Genomic DNA, 19970 nt, shown 5'->3' on the forward strand with positions numbered 1-19970 from the left:
CAACTTCAATCCTGCGATCAGTGCTTCATATTTTGCTTCATTGTTTAAGGCTTTAAACCCTAGTCGAATAGATTGTTCAAGCATCCACTCATCCGGCGATAATAGCACTGCTCCTGCCCCCGATCCTTGTCGGTTTGAACTCCCATCAACAAACAGGCAGAATGAGTCGCCGATGCAAATATCGCAGGGCTTGAGTTTCTCTTCTTTCTTCTTCTCTGCTGTGGGGTTTTTCACCCCCAACTGGGTCTCTTCTTGTTCACTTGGACATCCTAAGCTGTGGCTTACCGGAGCCCGACGTGGGATGGCACCAGGTGTGTACTCGACCACGAAGTCGCCCAGAACCTGGCCTTTGATTGTTGTTGTTGGTCTGAACTCTAAATCGTATTGACCCAATACCACTGCCCATCTGGCCACCCTGCCTGTTAGATTTCCTTACTGTAGTAGGGACTTCAAAGGGTGCTCAATTAATACCACAATCTTGTGGGCTTGGAAATAATGGTTTAACTTCTTGGAGGCCATCATTAAGGCCAATGTTAATTTCTTCAAGGGTAAATACCTAGTTTCGTGGGTTCAATTCCCACAGACGGTGCCAAATTGTGGGTGCTGATTTTCGACCACACTGCCAAACAGGGAACTTAGCTGGAGAACACAGACAGAATAGATTATGCCCAAACAACCTGTCACAGAAAGATAAGACTCCGGCGGTGGTTCGTCCACCCGGGAGCACTCCGACGATCAAGTCAGTACTTAGTTTATCTCTTAAAGATAACAAATAGTGCTTAACTCACAAGCCAGAATACAAAAAATGTACCTTAGATCCACGAGGGTGCCTTACTTTTATAGCCAGCACTAACCTGATTCCTGTAGAAGCCTAACTTCAATGGACTCCGACTCAATGCTTATCTAGGACTCCCAGTCGGATAGAGATAAACTCCTTAAGAGTTTTATCTTTATCCAGACTAAGGTCCTTCTCCATTCTAGGACTCTTCTCCCTTATCCGTTTATCTCGGATTCCGGTATCTCCGTAGATAACCCCGGCCTAGCTGAGATCACCTCGGTGCCATGACCAAAACACGTAGCACCTCGGTTGACACTTCGGTGTCACCTTAGCCATGTGTTGTCATTCACAAAATATGTCCCCACAAAATGGGTTGGCAAGTTGCATTTCTCTCTCTCTCTCTCTCTATATATATATTTATAAATATATATGTATATGTTACTATGTATCTTTTCTCCTTTTCAAATTTTATCTTTTGGATGGAGCATCCAAACACTAAAACCTTTGCAAATAATAATTTCTTCTCAATTTGTAGATCACCATAGCAACATGAAGAAACACAGTTAGCAAACAACTTCTGAAAAATTGTGTTTGTAAGAAATTCATCCATGAACAAAAGAAGTCCAATGACAAACAAAAGCAACTCAAAAGAAATAAATCTTAATTTCAAATCAATAACCGTTAATCAAATAGGCTCACTCGAAATTAATCATCATCGTCAATTCATTACAATTGAGCAGATGAAATTAATTGAGTGAAGACCCATATTAGAGAGAGGGAGAGAGAGCAGTAAAAGGAGGAAAACACAGTTCAAAATAGAGAGTAGAAAAAAGGTCAACACTACCATTTATCACTGTTGCCCTATGAAAATTATTGATGGATGCTTTTGCACTTTTCAGTGAGAGAAAGACTTGGACCTTGAGAAATAGAGAATTTGTGTTATATAGAAGGTAAAACGTCTGTTAATGAATAGATGTGTTTATTCAATTTAATTTTGTACTGATTTATAGGAGTATGACCATTCAATTTCAATAGAAAATACTAATTCGTAACTTTTAAAAGTGAAGTTAAGTTTATCTACTATTAAAAAAAAAAAAGTTTATCTCAAATTTAAATTTGAATTTGAGAGAATTTGTGTTCATAGGGCCACTAAAGGATCCGTTTCGTTCATTTTATAGTATACATCTTTCAGGGAAAAAAAAAATTATGTAGATTTGATAATTGTAACCTTTATTTTATTGTGTCTTAAAAAAAATGAATAGTCTCAAAATATGTTTATCATCTCTTTTTTCGAAGATAAATACTATAAATGAAAATATTATGATTATTGGATCAACCTAATTTTTTTCATGAATGATATACATTTGTTTTCATTTTATTGTGTCTTAAGAAAAATGAATAGTCTCAGAATATGTTTGTCTTCTATTTTTTCGAAAACAAATACAATAAATACAAATATTATGATTATTGGATCAACTTCATTTTTTTCATGAATGATAAACTGAGAGTCCTATAAAATGAAATATTCAAACCATCGAATTGAAACATGTGATGAGTCTCATGGGTCCGTTAAATCCTCTCAAGTTCAAACTTGAGAGACACTCAACTTTAAAATTATTTATTATTATATAAGAAATGTTACAGACTCTGAAATTTAAATTTATAAATTTCATTCACAATAATATTATAACAGAGTTAGAACTTAAATGGTTGAATGTATAGTCAATAATGGTTGAAAATTATAAAGTGATAAAGACTACTGCTAACCAATAATGGTTGAAAATTATAAAGTAACCGTTGACAAAAACCTCTCCGTGTAAGGACTTTTGCTAACCATTGTGCCATTTGGCGATGCGACCAACATATTTTGGGAAGATTATTTTGGGAGAAAAAAGAAGTCGAAAATAAATGAGGATGCTAACTCTTTTTAAAGTAGAATAGATAATCATATTATATTATTTGAAGGTGTTTGTGATTGCGATATTTAATAAATTTAGAAGGGTATTTTCGGAATATGAAAATAATAATATTTGAATTTTGGAAGGTATTTGTGATGTTTAATAAATTTGGAAAGGTATTTTCGAGATACAAAAACAGTAAAAAATATATGTTCTCTTCAGACTTTTAAAATGGTAGTAGATTTTTGAATCGAACAAATTTTTTTATTTTAAAATTTTTATTTTGTTACTTATTTTTTGATTAAAAATTGATAATATTAGGGTTCTGTTAGGAATTGATTTTATTTGGGATTTATTAATTGTTTACGAAAGGACATATATAAAAGGGTAAAGAGAACGGGTTCACTTTTTTTTATATATTAATTTTTGATTTTTTAACTAATTTAACATGTTCCTAAACAATCTAAACACCCTCCAGAACGATTATTTGCAATGGGTATTTCAGTAATTTACCCTGGTTGACCAATGACCACAATGACATCTGTGACGTAACAAGAGAAAATTTTATTTCAGAGAAGTAATGACCAAAAAAATATAATATTTTTATAATGGTATAATTTTCGTGTATGCATGGTGTAAATTTGTTTAATGTGTTTGTTGTAACTTTTTTCGCGTTAGAGTTACATAAAAAAAAATATAAATAATATTTTATGTACTAACGAAAAAATATTTAGCTCGTTTGGTTCTGATTTTCAGATTTTTTTTTATTTTTAGTATTTTAATTTTTTTAATGAATTTTTTTAATATTTTAAACTTTTTTTTTAAAATTTTTAGACACACCTAACATAAATATATTTAAAAAGTATAATATTTGTGAAGAAGATCTTTAAAAAATATACTAAATACCAAACAATATATAAATTCAGTACATTTTTTTTATATTTTTGTGTATTTCTTAATTTTTAAAAATATTTTTACACAAATATTTTATTATTTAGATACATATAAATAAGGTACATCTAAAAAAATAAAAAAAAATCCCTTAAAATTTTTAAAATATTTATTAAAAACAAAAATATACGAAAAATAAAAAATTGAATTCAAAAAACTGAAACAAAACACACTAATTCTTATTTATAATATAATTATTTTGTGACTATTCCATCTATTTATAATTTTTCCTAACAACAATGTTAACTATTTTTTTTTTTTTTTTTTTTTGGGTTGATTAAACATTAACTAATTACTTTAGTCCAAAAAAGAAGACTTGTCCTTGAAGATGCCAGAGGCACAGTAATCCAACAAGCCACAAAAAAAATGGATTGGGAGAGGGAAATTTGAGGGAAAGATGTTGTTTGTTTTAATAAGTGAAGCAAAAGAGAGAGATAATAAGGGAAGTTAAGAAAACCACAAAAGCTATAAAGAAGTCACTCTCAAAATTGGGGGTAGTGGTGGTGGTGGCCATTTTGAAGGATCTATATCTTCTGTCTATCAAAGCATCCATTCACTCACTCCTTTTTACAACCAACTCTTCTAACTTCTAACTTCTAAAGAACCAAAAATAATGGAAAAGTCTAGGGTCCCACAAATTTAATTAGAAAATTAATTAAAATTTTATATTAATGGTGTATCTTTACAATTGTTGGTATGGCATGGATCATATTTTAAGTGAATTTAAATTATTGATGTTATATGCTGGCTATTTTTTTTTATTGAACATTGTTGGAAAATAAATTTAAAAAACTAGGTGAATGAAAGAGAAAATAAAGACTTTACGAGATATAAAGAGGAAAAATTATTATATATAGTTCTTTTACAGTGTAAAAATAATTACAGAACCAGACACAAATTTATGAATATGAGACTCACAAAAAGATGTGACTTACTTTAGAGTTGTATTCCATTTTGTGATTATTTTTGTATTTTTAGATTTTTTGCATTAATATATAATTTTGAAATATCATATGTCATTGTTTATGTCATGCTTTTAACAATTAAATATCATTTCTCTCAATTATACAAAAAACAAAAAACAAAACAAAAACAAAAACAAAGTGAAAATTTTAGTTGGGATTAAAATAAAATTTAAAATTTAAAAAACTAGTGAAACTTTAGTTAGGATATAAAATAATTATTAACATTAATAAAAATAAAAAACTAGTGAAACCTTAGTTAGGATATAAAATAAACCAGTGAAACTTTTAAAAAATAATTATAGATTTGTGAAAATTTTAAAATTTAAAATTTTAATTATTAATATTAATAAAAATTATTATTGATTTATAATTATTTTTAAAAATACTACGAATTTGATATTTTCTTAATAAACAATATATTAGTGCTACATTTACACTATTTCTTGTTCTACAATCCTCTTAGGTTCATTTGGGAAGTGGATTAGTTTTTTAGTTATTTTAACTTGGGATTAAAAAGTCTCGTTTAGGAAGGGCTTTGGACTTTTTTGATTTTTTTGTGAAAGAAAAAAATGTAATGATTATAGGTTAGATTTGATATTTTGTCTTATTGAGCTAAAAAACCTATTTTTTTTTTTTGTGTGTGTGTGTGGCTATTTCAGCCAAAAAAATCCAAACACTCCCTTTCCAAACGAGCCCTTAATAATATGGTAAGACATAATGCATATAATGAGAGTTTTCAAAAAATATTTAAATGTAAGTCAATTTTTTAAATTTTATTTGTCACATCATTTAAAAAGTTTCATGAGAAAAAAAATTATATTGATGAATTATTTTTCCAAACAACAACACATGATATTTCAAAGAAAAAAGATCCAGACCCTCTTTCCTTCACCTCCTTGAATCCTCTCTTTTTGATTGGTCAAATTTTTTTTTTTTTCTTTTTCTTTCTTCTCCAATCACCACCCATCACGTGTGTGGAGTAGTGGTGGTAGTGATTGGAAGAGATTTCTATCAAAGCCCATCTATTTTAAGTTATATCATCTTTCATAATTTTTACTCATAAAAAGATAAAATAAATTAAAAAAATCAAAAAAATTAATTTTTAAGCTACTTTCTAAAACACCCGTTGGGGTGTTTGTTTGTGTATTGTATAGCCAGTTTAATACAAGAACAACAGCAGCAGCAGAAGAGGGCAGTGATTAAATCCTCTTTCTGACCAAACACAGTCCCCTCCTCACCAGCAAAAATGCTTTAGAGCTCTAATTTAGAGGTACTACTAGTGATGTGGCAGTGGATCCCCCACTGCCACAGCCAATCATGTGCCTTGATTTTTTTTTTGTTTTTTTTTTTAGCTTTTCCACCTCATTAGAGGTGGGTTTAGAGATGCCTTTTTAGAGGTCTCTAGCATTGTTGACCCTCACCAGTGCCCTCTCTGTCTATATATTTACTGTTCCATCACCACCTCCACAGCCTCCTCTCTCTCTCTCTCTCTCTCTCTCTCTCTATAGACAAAAAAATATGAACTGGAACCCTTCTTGAATTCAGTATTACTCATATTACCAGCTGTCTGTTTATGATTCCACAGTTTGGTTAGCAGACAGGAGAGAGAGGGGGGTCTGTTATCAGAAACTTTTAGTGAGAGAGAAAAATTGGAAGAGCATAGAGAGATGGGCTAGCTTTTTTGGGCGGAGGCTCGTGGGTTTGGGTTTTCCTAGATTAGGGTGATGGGTTTTGCAGGGTTGAATGGCAGAAGAAGAGACTTTTGGGATAGGCAAAGAGAGCAGTATCAGGTTTCACAGTTGTGGCAGAGCAACAGAAACAAGAAGAAGCAACCAGAGCCAGCACAAGAGAAAGAAGAAATAAGCCAATAACCAAAAAAAAAAAAAAAGTACTCTGAATTCAAAAGCTGGAACAAGTAAAGCAGCACAGGGGTCTGAGCCTCCTGGATCCTCACAGGAATCATTATCATCACCTCCACCACCACCAGCAACAACCTCCTCCTCCTCATCATCATCATCATCAAAGTCAATTCCATAACCTAGAAGAAGAGAACAACACAGAACAATCAGAGAAAGAAGCTACTCGTGAACACCACCACCACCACCACCAATATCTACAACAATTGCATCAAACAAACCTACAACAACAGCTATTGTTTGAGAGATTAGATACACCACCACCACCGCCTTCACCGCAGGCTTCAAAGAAGCGGTCTTACTTTCGATCTTCATCGCCGGCGGAGCAAAGCATCGAACATGCGAGATTGCGAGAAAGAATGGGAGAGACTCACCACCAAGCGACGCCGTCAAGATTGGGTCTGAGACACCCCGGCGAGATCGTAGAAGTTCAGGGCGGTCACATTGTTCGCTCCACCGGACGAAAAGACAGACACAGTAAGGTTTGCACAGCCAAAGGGCCGAGGGACCGCCGTGTACGGCTGTCTGCTCACACCGCCATTCAGTTCTACGACGTGCAGGACCGCCTCGGCTACGACCGACCCAGCAAGGCGGTGGACTGGCTCATCAAGAACGCCAAAGCTGCCATTGATGAGCTCGAGAAGCTACCCGCTTGGAACCCTACCTCTAATGCTAACAATTTCGACCAAAAGCTACAAGAACAAGAACACGAACAAGAACTGACGAGCATTCACCACGGTGGCGGAACCGTGGTGGATGCTCTTGGTGGGTCTTGTTCGAGGATTGATCAGCAACAACATATGCAAATGGGTAATAATAACAACAACTCGAGTTTCTTGCCGCCGTCGTTGGACTCCGACTCCATCGCCGACACCATCAAATCTTTCTTCCCAATGGGTGCGGCTGCCGTGGCGGAGGCTAATTCGTCGGCGATGCAGTTTCAGAGCTTTCCGCCGCCGGATTTGCTGTCGAGAACTAGTAGCCAAAGCCAAGATCTGAGACTCTCGCTTCAATCTTTCCAAGACCCAATTCTTCTCCATCAACAACAACAACAACACCACCAACAATCACAGCATCAGACTGAACAAGAACAAGCAATTTTCTCTGGAACCACCTCGCTCGGGTTCGATGCTAATTCCGGTGGCTGGTCCGAGCACCAGCCACAGGAAATTAGCAGATTCCAGAGAATGTTTGCTTGGAATGCCGGCGGAGACACCACCGGCACTGGTGGTGGTGGTGGATTTATCTTCAACTCGCCGCCAACGCCGCAGTTGCTGCAACCGTTGTTCAGCCAAAACCAGTTTCTTTCACAGAGGGGACCCCTTCAGTCCAGTAACACCCAATCAGTTCGTGCTTGGATCGACCCGTCGTCAATTTCTGCCGCCGACCACCACCACCACTATCAAAGCCTGCCCATCCACCCATCCTCGTTCCCGGGCATCGGATTCACCTCGGTCGGTGGATTTTCCGGGTTTCGCATTCCAGCACGAATTCAGGGTGAAGATGAGGAGCACGACGGCATTTCCGACAAGCCGTCCTCTGCTTCCTCTGATTCGTACCATTGATTTGAGCTCCAAAACCAAATCAATCTCTCTCTATCAGGTGAATCTTCAATAATCATTTCTCTATTTCATTCAATTTTCCATGTATAGTCTACTGTTACATTGAATTTCTCTTTCAGTACTCAATCATCAACCCATTGGAGCAACCAAGAATCAGCTGTTATCAATGTTTCAGAGAGAGAGAGAGAGAGAGAGAGTTTGGTCAGTTTAATCCAATGGCTGCTCGTTACCGTGGGAAGAAGAAATCTGAGTGTGTTTTCAGGTTTTTCAATCCCGGTGTGCTTTCTATTTTAGTTGCTTTATGTTCTTACTTCTCTGTTGAATTGTGTGCTCTTTGAGCCCAACTTTGTAACTCTTTATGTTGATTTGCTTTGTATTGTTGTTGCTATTGACTTTTATGTTACCACTGTTTCTCAAAAATTGAGTTAGGACTACTAAAAAAGAGAACTAGTTTGTTATCCTGAAGTTTGCAATTCTATGAAAAGACTCGGTTCTCAAATCTTCAAACCTCCAATCCTATAAATGAGACCTTCCTGAATCTTCATTTTTTTTTTGTCCATCCCTCTTTAGAACAAGCCATAGATGCTGAATCCAACACTGTTTTGGGAACAACAGTGAGAAATTACTCCGAAAATAGGGGAAATCTCGGACAAAAACATGAAATTTCCCTTGATTTTTGGTATCTCATAGCTATGTTAGATTTGAGCTTCTTGTTACTTTCTCAAATCTCAATTCAAAATGAGAGAGGGAACAAATGGGTTATTTTATTTCCTGTATTTTGGAGATAGTCAATTTGTCATGTAGATGAAAGAGAGCTCTCTCTCTCTCTCTCTCGTGATTGTTTTGTTGCTTTAGTACTTTCTGGTGGAACAGTTCATGCCCCTCAACTACTTTTCCTTAAACCCACAAAAGAATTGAAAGAAATAACTCATCTTTTACATCTCTATCGCTGCTTGAATTTTCGGAAGCATCCGACGAGGAGTCATTTTCCAAGAACAGTAGAAATAGCAAGAGAAAGATTTAGAGAGTAGTAACTATAACTAATCTCAAAATTCTATCCACTTCAAATCTTTCCCTTTTCAATGGAAAATAACCCATTACTGGGAAAGTGTATCATTTACCCCTTATAGATCTACTTTAGCCTCTGCACAACATACTCTGTCAGATTTGTTTTGAGATAGATTTTGGGAGACATAACTTTTTCAATAATTGAAACTTTAAGCATAACCATAGTTGACTTACAGGTTCAAATTGGTTGAAATAGTACTGTTTGAATGCTCTAGTTAATCCTTTGAGTTAGGCAAGTGTTGCTATCTGAAAGTGGACATGGGTTGTGATGGATTCAAGAGGGTTTGGATTAGAGTCATAGGTCCCCATAGTTGCTTTAGCTTTAAGTTCAGGTTGTGGAGGAATCTGGCAAGTACAGTAGATGGATATAGCAAGGTATGGTAAAGTTAGGGCAGTAAAACAAGTTGGAAAAAACTCATTCGAGATTGTCTTGTTAGGTAAACAAATCAAGATTGAACAACTTACTATTTGGTTTGATAAATTTTATTTGTTATAAAAAAATTATGCTACACAAGGTTGGCTCGTTATTAGCTCGATTAAAACTTGCTTGAAAGTTAAACAAGTTAAGCTCAAACACATTTTTTAAGTTAATTATGTTTTCAACTTAAGTTTGAACAAGTTAGTACTCGGCTCATTTATAAACCTTCTTGCTCCCATACAACTAGGGTTTAGGTTTTAAACTACAGAAATAGTCTCTCCACACTTGCGTTTAAGACTGTGGCCCTCTTAGTCTATCCTTTAGACTAAGAGGGAGGAAGTGCGGAAACCATGGTAGGTGAATGTTGAAGAGCACAAAAAACTCAATAACAGAAGAATACAGTGGTGGATACCACAAAAATTTGGTACTCTGCAATTAGTCCCATGGTCCCCTACCCTGCAAAATCTGTGCCTAATAAAAATCTGTCTTGCCCCATTTTTTTTTTCTTCTTTGGTGAAAAGAAAATCATTGACACTTGGCTTCTTTGAGACGGCGACAATTGCTTATTGTTTGCTGGTACTTCTGTATGGTCCATGAGAGAACTGCTTCCGAAGGCAAAACAGGTTACATCAATTTGTAGAATAATGGTTGAATAATTGCCACTTGCATTACTTCTTCGGCTGATGATCTAAATGTGTCTCCTAGTGAAGTTTTTAGTGGTTTTACAAAGAAAAAAAAAATGGATTGTTGATTGAGATTGAGATTGAGATTGAGGTTGACAGGGTTGGGGTATGCGAGTTCCTTGTTTGCATCACATCCCGCTCCCTTAACCTATGTTGGGATTCAGAGGAACTTACCCGCCAAAATAACACCAGACATGGTAAAACGAATACAAATTGGATTAAATTACATACATATAACATGTATTACAACAACAAATTTATGGATGACAGCAAAATATTACACAAAACACTATAGTATTGATGACGATGAACAATTCAGTCCCTGGTAAGAGGTCTGGTTTTTATTCTGCAGGCAAACATAGCAAACCAGAAGAGAAAAAGGAAAAAAAAAAAAAAGGAAAAAGGACCTCTGTTAAACTATGTTTTTCTCTTGCTTGGTCTTTGCTTCATCATTTTCGGATTGGTGCAAGCTTAAAACTTCACATTTTGGTTCTCGAAGGGCTCGTTTCTCGGCACTTAGGCAGTGCGATCTTGTTGCTTTTGTGGTTACCTTCCCATTAGATGAAGCGGGTTTAACTGAAACTACAATTTTCGTTGCCGGCTGGTTAGTAGTTTTACCTGCCTTGCTCACCGGTCTGCTCTGAACCTTATTTGGGATGACAATTGATTGGGTGTGAACCCGAGTCTCCCATGGACGAACAGCTATCCACCGCTCCTTCCAGCTCCATCCCCAGCTCTCTTTGCCTAGATCGTAGTAGGCCTGGCCGAAGCACTGCCCAGAGTTGGCCCTCCACTGCAAAACATGTTCACCCATTTGTTTCAAAATGAAAATGATTCTGTTTTCTAAAAAACGGTAACAGAAAACGAAAACACAGTTAAATAGACATAGTAAACTCAGTACCTGATGAGAGAAGGCGTATGCCATGGCTCGCTCACGCTTGACAGCTGCTTCTTCTCTCTGGTATACCCTGGAGATTATTTCCTCCATTGTTTCAGCACCGCCACACCATTCCACCTGCTAGAATTTCCATTAGTGGCGGCCAAATTTCCTCTCTGACTTGATCAAATAAAGTTAGGGAAGCATTTCTCTTGCTTTTTTTAGAGCAAAACTTAAAAGAAGATTGTTGTTTTGGAAGCATTGACAGTCAAGCAACGCTGGTTGCTTGTGTCTTAAATCAGTTTCAGAAAGTTTTTATACTTATAGAATTGCCAACTTGTACTTCATTTCACAATTTGCATTCAGTCTCAAAAAATTATGATGGTTAGATCATTGTTTTTGGGCACACTTCTCAATTATTAGCAAATATCACTTTACCCTCTTATCTATATACTCATACACTTTTGAGCTTTAAATTATAAAAATGCTTCAGTTTACCTGTTCCGTAAGAAGAATATTTGGAATGATTTTTAATAGTTTAGGAAGTTAAAATAAATGAGTTCATATGAGAAAGTAAAGTAATATTTGCTAATAACTAAAAAAGATTTTGATGTGATTAATCATATTTTTTGTGATGACGAGGATGCTGCCCAAGGTCGACATTGCATTCACAGCTCTTGCAAAATAAACTTCATATATTCGCAAACCAAAAATATCAATTATTGAATCTAAGAGCCCTTTGCCAGTGGGAAACCATAATTTCAATTATGCAATTACATGTGTCAATGCCAGACATAAAAGGGCATATGACTTTTGGCTGGTAAGCTTGGAAACTAACCATGCTCTGGTTGGATAACCATGCAATTACATGTGTCAAGTATTTTACTAGGCCAGGCTTATTGATTATGATTTATCATTGCTATAATGAAGCCAGAGTACTCTGTCTGGGATGACAACCCCTGGCTGGCTTTGTTGCAATGTTAAAAAAGGTCTATAAACAAGATGGCATTGTTTGACTATTTTTTTTATATTTTGTTTTGATCATAAATTTAGAAAGACAAAAGACAAAATGTGAAAATAATGTGAATGAAATATAAGTTGATTTTTCTTTTTCATTTATTTTTTTATTTTCAAATTTCTATCTGAATTCATGATTTAAACATAGTTGTGTTTAAATCTTAAATTTAGAAAAAATATGTGGAGGGAAAGACAATGTAAAAGGGAAATTTGTTTAGCTGCTGTCTTCATCCACAAGAGCTAAATAAATAAGGTAGAATGTGAGGTGGAAATAATTTTATCTGGAATGAAATTAAGGAATAAAAGGAACCCAACCAAAAAAAAAAGAAGAAGCTTTTACTTAATTTTTCTTTTTCTTTTTTTTTGGGCAAATTACACCCACCCCCTCGAGGTTTGGTGAAAATACAGATTCCTCCTGAGATTTGAGAAATTACATCCTGCCTCTTGAGGTTTATATTTCCATAACAAATTGTCCCCTGAAGTTTTTATTTTCATACAGATTTCCCCTTAATTTTCTCTAATTTGTTATGAAAATTTGACTCTCAGGGGGTAATTTGTAATTTCTCAAACCTCAGGGGAATCTGTATTTTCACCAAATCTCGAGAGGGTGTGTGTAATTTGCCCTTTTTTTTTATATATTATAAGAGCATCTCCAATGCACTAGGCATATAATACTTGTTAGTTAAAATGCCTAGTGTGATTCATTTTTTTCAATTCCAACGCACTAGGCATATGGTTAGACATTTTGGCTCAACTCATATTCACTAGCTACATGTAGCTAGCCTTCAACGCTAGGCAAAATGTATTCAATCATTAGGATCATTTCCCTCCATCTTTGTTGTTGACGTGGCATTCTATAAAATTAATAGTATTTGGATTAATAGCTAAAATAAAGAGTATGGTTGGAGTAAAAATATAAAACAGTTGATAGGCAAAATAAAATATATACTTTATGGTAATATTTAGATAGGTAAAATGCCTACTACTGTTGGAGATGCTCTAAATATACTATATATGAATTCAAGATCCAAACACACTCTTCTTGTTGAAACGGTGGTATCTAAGTCTTCAAAACTAGCAATCGACTCTGGTGTCTTCGGCAACTTCTATAGAAATGATTGTATTATATGTTTTAAGTCTCGTTACAACGTTGTTTTCCTAAAGACATGCCTATAAATAGCCTGCAAAATCAGGCCATTCAATCCATCCATCCAAAGTTCAGAACTACATTCTGCAGTCTCTCTCTCTCTCTCTCGATTTTGATCTTCTGATATCAAGAGTTTTCTAAGCAAGTTTCCTACTTTCTTGTTTTCGGATAATCATTTTCTTCATTGTATCCGGTATGCAAAAACGCACATGCCCAGAAGAAGATGGCAAACTCTACTGTAAAAATTTCTTAAGTAAAATTCAAAATCTTTACAGAATATAAGACGCAACTCTTCAAAAAAAAATAATAATAATGATTAATGGATTCTTTATAGCAGTAGGGAGGAAAAACAAAAAAGAGAAAGGAAAAAAAAAAGGAGACAAGCCAATATTGATCTTAGTACGTCTTAGAGTGATTAATACCTCTATCTGTTGAAGCTTAGATTCAAGTTTTAGCTGGCTTTCAAGTTTCTTCTGCCTTAACCGTCCTTCATTGACCATGTAAAGTCGACGCTCTCTAATCTGATTCTGTATTTTGCTCCAAGAATGTATGTGGCTCAAAGTGGCCAATGCTTGCATTTTAACACTATCAGCTTCAATTGAAGTCCCAAATTTCACAGTCCCTCTCAGATGACGTATAGCTTTCCTCGCCTGCAAGGTGCATGATGGTGACGAAACCATGATAAAGATTATGAAACTACAATAATATAATATGGATGTGTTGGTGATTAACATGGGCATTAGAAGAGGTTAAGGATAATCAAATGCGCTGTTATTATGTTTACTGTTTATTTATTTTTATCAACACATTGTTATGATTTAAGGATACTGAGGAATATGAGCATAAGCGTTATCTGATTATTAGTTTGTTTGCAAATATCTTCTTTTTCCTTCTTTTTCTTTGAATGACAAAACTCATGTTTTATTTGAAAATTATGAAGTTTGTTTTTGATTTTGATTTTTTTCATTTTTGTCGAACTTGGTTGGTGTAATTACTTTTTGACTCTTGCCGGCCCTCTTAACCAAAATCCTGGCTTCTGAATTGATTAATTAAAGCCCAAAACCTCACTTCCTTTGTCTTCCTAGTTTATGTATTAAATGGGAAGCATTTTGAATGATTTTTCTAGCTTTGACAGCAAAAACCCATAGAGATAAGCTATAAATCTCTTCAAAATTTATTCGAATTTCAATAGTTTTTGACAGACAAGGCTAAACATAAAAGATAGACTTTGCACAACTTCTTATAAGTAAAAATCAATGACAAAAGGTTAAAAACAGAGAGAAAAAAGAAAATGAAAACAGATCTAAAGATTCAAATTAGACAATGAGTCGATATGTTTAGGGCATATAGGGGCGATACATACCCTAAATGCTCGAAACGCAGCTTGAATGCGCATGGCAGCAATATGTTCCATCGGCATACTAATAACACCGGATTTTTCACTAGAAGCACTGTTTTCTGATCCATTTGGCTTGCTGTTCGCTGTGTGTACCTATTTCCAAAAGGTGCTAAGAGCCCATTAGAGAAAAAGAACCAAAAAAAAAAAAAAGAAGAAAAAAAGAAGAAGCAATATTACAATACACGTGCATATACACATACATAGAGATGTAAATATTAATACAAATGATAAACAAGATGAGTACAAATTGTATAAGTATATTTACAACACCTGTGAAGTTAGAAGATTAGGGTGGAAAAATGAGAGTTGTGTCTCAGATTGAATGAATTTATTCTACTAATTAGTATAGAGTTTAATTTAGTGTGACAAAATGGCGCATTTACAATAGGAAAACTACCTTCACTTGTTTGGATCGTTTGTACTTCGCTTTCTTTAGGCAAATTATTGACTTGAACCAATTTCCCGAACCCATTTGGGTAGTTTGCAATGTTGAATGAACGAATTGTGATTAACATTAACCTGCAAGTTTCCACGATGATTTAGACGTGTTTCATATAAAACCAGAAACCCAAGATTTTTTTTCTTTTTAATCAATATGCAAAAAGACTAGATACAAACTGAAATGTTAGAAATGAGCTATTCTATGCCCAAAATAGTGAGCTACTAGAAACTACTAGAAAAATAAAGCAAGATTGATAGTCCTGATGATATAAATATATATAGAAAAAACACAGAATAGAAAATGAAAGGGAAAGAAATCTAGATCAATGTATAACACAAGATGCTTCTTATTAAGCTATATATATAAATAAATAAAAAAAGAAAAAGACAATAGTGAACTGTTTAATTATATGCTATAACTAGACAACTAGTGAACTGTTTAATTTGTACTGTTATTTGCTACTCTGCAATTATCTGTCATGTTTCTCCATGAGGCATATTCGCTTAGCTTAGGTTTTCTTTTTTTTCTTTTTTTTTTGTTAGTGCAAATAACTGATTGAGCCCAGCTAAAAAAATTGATGAGTTTTAAAATGCATTCAAGCTTAGCTTCTGATGCAGATGAACTCTAGTCGAGAAGACAACTATCTAATTTATCCACTCTCCACTTGACTTGCAAATTATAAATCACCAATGCTAAATACCAGAAAAAAGAAAAAAAAAAGAAAAAGAAAAAAACTCAAAGAATTTCTGAAATTTAAAATGTGTGGATCAGATTCATTCCAATTGTGACACACCACACCAAGTTTAAATCTATACCATACATTCAAATTCTAAGTATTTTTCTTAGTATTTTTTCTTAGATACATATCATTTCTGAATATAAATTGCAAAGAGAGCATAGATGACGCTTGAATCACGACAACACTATAGCTCTACTTTGCCATTGCTGTGACTCTTTTAAGTACAAATAAAATAGTTTTTGAAGAACTAATATTTCCAAACATGCCTTATAAACAGAAAAGTGGAATGCACAATTTAAGTAATTGATGAAACGATAAAAAATAAAAAATAAATAAAAGAGTTACAACCAAAGACAACAAATGAGGAAGCAAATGTGGGGAACACATACCAAGGCAGAAGACACAAGCTATGATCTTGGAATGGTGTGGGTTGATGGGTGGATTACAATACTTAATAGAATGAAAGAAAAGCATGGGAGGTAAGTTGTCATAGCCCATGAGGCCATGGGAGACACTCTGATAGGAGATAGAAAATCTAATGAGAGAGAGAGAGAGAGAGAGAGAGAGATCTTTGTCTTTAGAGCCACTCAGTTTGTCACACACTCACAAGTGACACCCCAACTCAATTGATGGAGGGGTATGATCTTTTTGAATTTGAAAGATCAACCCCCCAATGGTCAAGCTGAGTGTAGGATCCAGTGACACTAAGTGCACCGAAGAGAGTTTGCTCCAACCAACTAGATTCCTGCATTTTTCAAACTAGCCAACAAATAAATCGGACGGTTCATCTTCTAGAATAAATTATTCATGGAAAATATTCGATAGATTGGATAATTTTTGTCGTATAATTTCAAAATAATTATTATATAGTGTATTTTTGAAGAAAAAAAATTATACTTTTACCCTTTAACTTTCACCTTAACTTTATTTTATTTTTTCATCTTCTTTTTGTAATAATTAAAATATTCAGACTTTAATTTATATTTGTTACAATATGATTCTCCTGTCACTTGACATTTAAGGACTAAAATAAATATAAAATTGAAATTGAAAATTAAAATACATAATTTGTCATATTTTTTAAATTATACTTATTGTTCATTTATTTAATAATAAATCATAAAGGTATGATTATTATGTCAATAAAAAACAAATTCATAACTAATCTAAGCAAATCAGATCATACAAGTTAGCCCAAATAGGCCGGTGACAAGCCCATACTGTATATATATACATAAATATTTTGGTAACACTTGTCAAAGCCTGAATGGTAGAGAACTTGAGGTCGCATTTTTAGGGGGTGGTCTAAGGTTTACTTGATTTTCTGGGCTTACAGCGACAGATGAACAAAACGATGGTTATGGGCCAACTTCTTATGGGCCTTGTAATAGATGGAGCACCACCTAAAAATGGAACCACCAACACTTATTGAATATGTTGTTCGATCAATATATATATATATATATATATGTGAAAAAAAAAAAAAATCATAGCATACATTATCATAAAATAGTTTTTTTTTTTTTTTTTTTTTTTTTTTTTTTTTTTTTTTTTTTTAAGTATTGTGCTACTGAGTAATTTCCATGCCATCAAAACCCTGTAATTATATCTTGACTCTTGAATTCGTTTAAACCTGCTCTCGTAATATAAGACACTGTTTGTGAAGAAATAGATTCATCAATTACTTAGGTCTCGTTTGACAACTTGAAGTTTAGTTAAAAAATCAAAAAGTCACTATAAATTATCACGTCACTCTCTTTACTTTTATGCATATTTTTTTTTATTATAAAAAATTAAAAAATGATTAAAATAACTTTTTTCAAAACTAAGCCACAACATACATATTGAAAAGTTGGCCATGTTGCACACACAAATATCCTCTAAGAGCTAGGGTTGTTATTCCACAAGTCTAACAAAAGCTCTCAACGCCTATATAAAATTAGAGTGATGGTTCAAAACTCTAGAGTTGGGGCTCTAAATTCAGTTTTAGTGATGTAAAAAAAAAAAAAAAAAAAAAAAAAAAACAAGCATAAACATCATCATCACTGTGGGCCTATACAGTTAGAGCTCCTTCAGAGTTTCTATTTTAAAACTCCCAAACATTTTTGATAAAATCATTGCAAAGATTAATATAGGTGATGGTAAAAAAAAATACTTCTACGCATAGTTGTCAAATCAAAATTCGAATCGTGAATCGAAATAGTCTCATACTGAATTGCGAATCAAATTGAATCGTGAATTATAAAAGTTCAATTACTTTTTTTTTCTAAATTACTTAGAAAAATATATCTATACTTGGATATTAAATATAACTTATGAATATGAAATATTTAGACTTAAATTAATGAAAACATTATTTTGAATGATCACCTAATTTAATAAGTAAGAAGTTAACAAAGGTTCCTATGCAAAATTATCATCTTATCTTTTTCTTTTTTTAGATATTCCTTATCAATCATTCTTAATAAAGACAGTAAACAAAGACAACTCTCAATTTACAAAGTAACAATAATTTAATAACGATATTAAAATTTGGACAACATGCATGCATATTTTTCCAATGAACATTTCTAAGTTACAATGACTAAACAATAAGAAGAATTATTTATGATTTTATTTTAAAGTCTAAAATATTTTAAAAGGTATAGCTGATCTCACCCATGAAATATTCAATTGTATTTAATTTAATAAAATAATAATAGATAATTCATAGTGTAAGTTATTTTAATTTTTAATATATTTAAAAGATATATTATGATTTTTTAAAGAATTGTTAACAACAAATCATGTATATATATATTGGCTATTTTGGTACTAAATATTATTAGAAGTTATATTATGTTATTTTCATTAAAAAGATGGAGAAAAAAAGAGTCCAAAATATATCGGACATTATAATTTCAAGAATTGTATGAATCGCAAAAAATAAATCAAATCATGAATTTACTAAAGATTCACTCATAAATTCGTATTAATTTCATAAAAATTACAAATCGAACCGTGAATTGTAAAATTCTAATCACAAAGTTTCTGGGATGTAGAAGGATGTAGAACATAAACTTGGGATTAAAAAAACAGAAATTAATGAAGAATGGTCCCGGCGGGGCTCGAACCCGCGACCTTCGGCTCATAAGACCAACGCTCTAACCAACTGAGCTACGGGACCTTGAATGCGACACATTTGTTATTTTTATTCCTTTATATAATATTTTTGCATAAATGAACACATTGCTCTACTTTTTTTTTTTTTTTTAAAAGACAACATGAGAAATATTATATTAATAAACAACAACAATACATAAGACCGACCTCAAAGGGCTATTCCAACCAAATAACAAAACAAAAAACAAAAATAAATCCGTCAAAAAAACAATTACGTGCTAAGAAAAATTACCCATCATCTCAAAGATGTACTCTGAAAAGTAAGACCTGCATAAAAACTCACCTTATTTTTACATATGTTGGCCCAAAATTATTACACAAGGCCCTCTCATGGACTGGTTTAGGTACCCAAGCACTAATACATTTGAATTGGCGTCTTGCTCCTCAAACCCTTCTAAGTTTGATGTATATAAAATTATTTTGAACAGTTACTTAAAAGTTAATTTTTTTATTTTTTAAAAAAAGGATATAAAAAAATTAAAGAAGTGATGTGACTCAAAAAAAATTAGAAGTCAAAATTTGACTTTTACCCAAGTTTCCAAAATAGTCCATAATAAGCCATCGATGAAGATGCAATGGTTCAAATGCAAACAAACAAATCTACAGAGAGAGAGACAAAGAAAAATGGAAACATATTATCTTTAGGTGAACTAGACTCTCCAGTTGAGCTCCATTCATTTTGTAAACTCTAGTGTATAGATTGTCTATAAAAAATTAAATTAATTTGATAATTTGATAATTATAACTACATTATTTTATAAGAGATATATTCAAAAAAGTGCATAGTAAGAATGAGTTTGAAAATAGATCGTTTATTTTTTTTAAGACTAATGTAATGTAATTCATTGACTACAAATATACGTACAGAGGTTTACAAAATGAATAGATTAGATTTTTAAAGTAAAACTCGTTGCGACCTCAACAAGCCCAATTGGATGCAGTTCACTT

The 19970-nt window shown here is 33.3% G+C and overlaps 2 protein-coding genes and 1 non-coding gene across 4 annotated transcripts; 1 reads left to right on the forward strand and 2 right to left on the reverse strand.

The window, feature by feature from the left end:
- The first annotated feature begins 6008 nt into the window (after positions 1-6008).
- LOC114271425 (transcription factor TCP4) lies at positions 6009-8569 on the forward strand. The gene is made up of 2 exons (XM_028213056.2): positions 6009-8110; positions 8190-8569. The coding sequence occupies exon 1, from the start codon at positions 6868-6870 to the stop codon at positions 8071-8073; it is 1206 nt and encodes a 401-aa protein (XP_028068857.2). The 5' UTR covers positions 6009-6867; the 3' UTR covers positions 8074-8110; positions 8190-8569.
- Positions 8570-10434: 1865 nt separating this feature from the next.
- LOC114271424 (protein IQ-DOMAIN 10) lies at positions 10435-16484 on the reverse strand. 2 transcript variants are annotated; one of them, XM_028213055.2, is made up of 6 exons: positions 16250-16484; positions 15077-15198; positions 14644-14772; positions 13703-13930; positions 11141-11254; positions 10435-11032 (listed from the first exon to the last, which is right to left on the reverse strand). In XM_028213055.2, the coding sequence occupies exons 2-6, from the start codon at positions 15149-15151 to the stop codon at positions 10652-10654; spliced, it is 927 nt and encodes a 308-aa protein (XP_028068856.1). In that variant the 5' UTR covers positions 15152-15198; positions 16250-16484; the 3' UTR covers positions 10435-10651. The 2 variants fall into 2 exon arrangements, with proteins under 2 accessions (XP_028068856.1, XP_028068855.1); XM_028213054.2 differs by having other exon boundaries at positions 11141-11257.
- Positions 16485-18952: 2468 nt separating this feature from the next.
- On the reverse strand, positions 18953-19026 carry TRNAI-UAU (transfer RNA isoleucine (anticodon UAU)). Its single transcript has one exon. It is a non-coding gene; the product is annotated as a tRNA-Ile (tRNA).
- Positions 19027-19970: the final 944 nt, after the last annotated feature.

Source organism: Camellia sinensis, chromosome 7 (genome assembly GCF_055761805.1).
Source record: "Camellia sinensis isolate YWXY chromosome 7, ASM5576180v1, whole genome shotgun sequence".
NCBI lineage: Eukaryota > Viridiplantae > Streptophyta > Magnoliopsida > Ericales > Theaceae > Camellia > Camellia sinensis.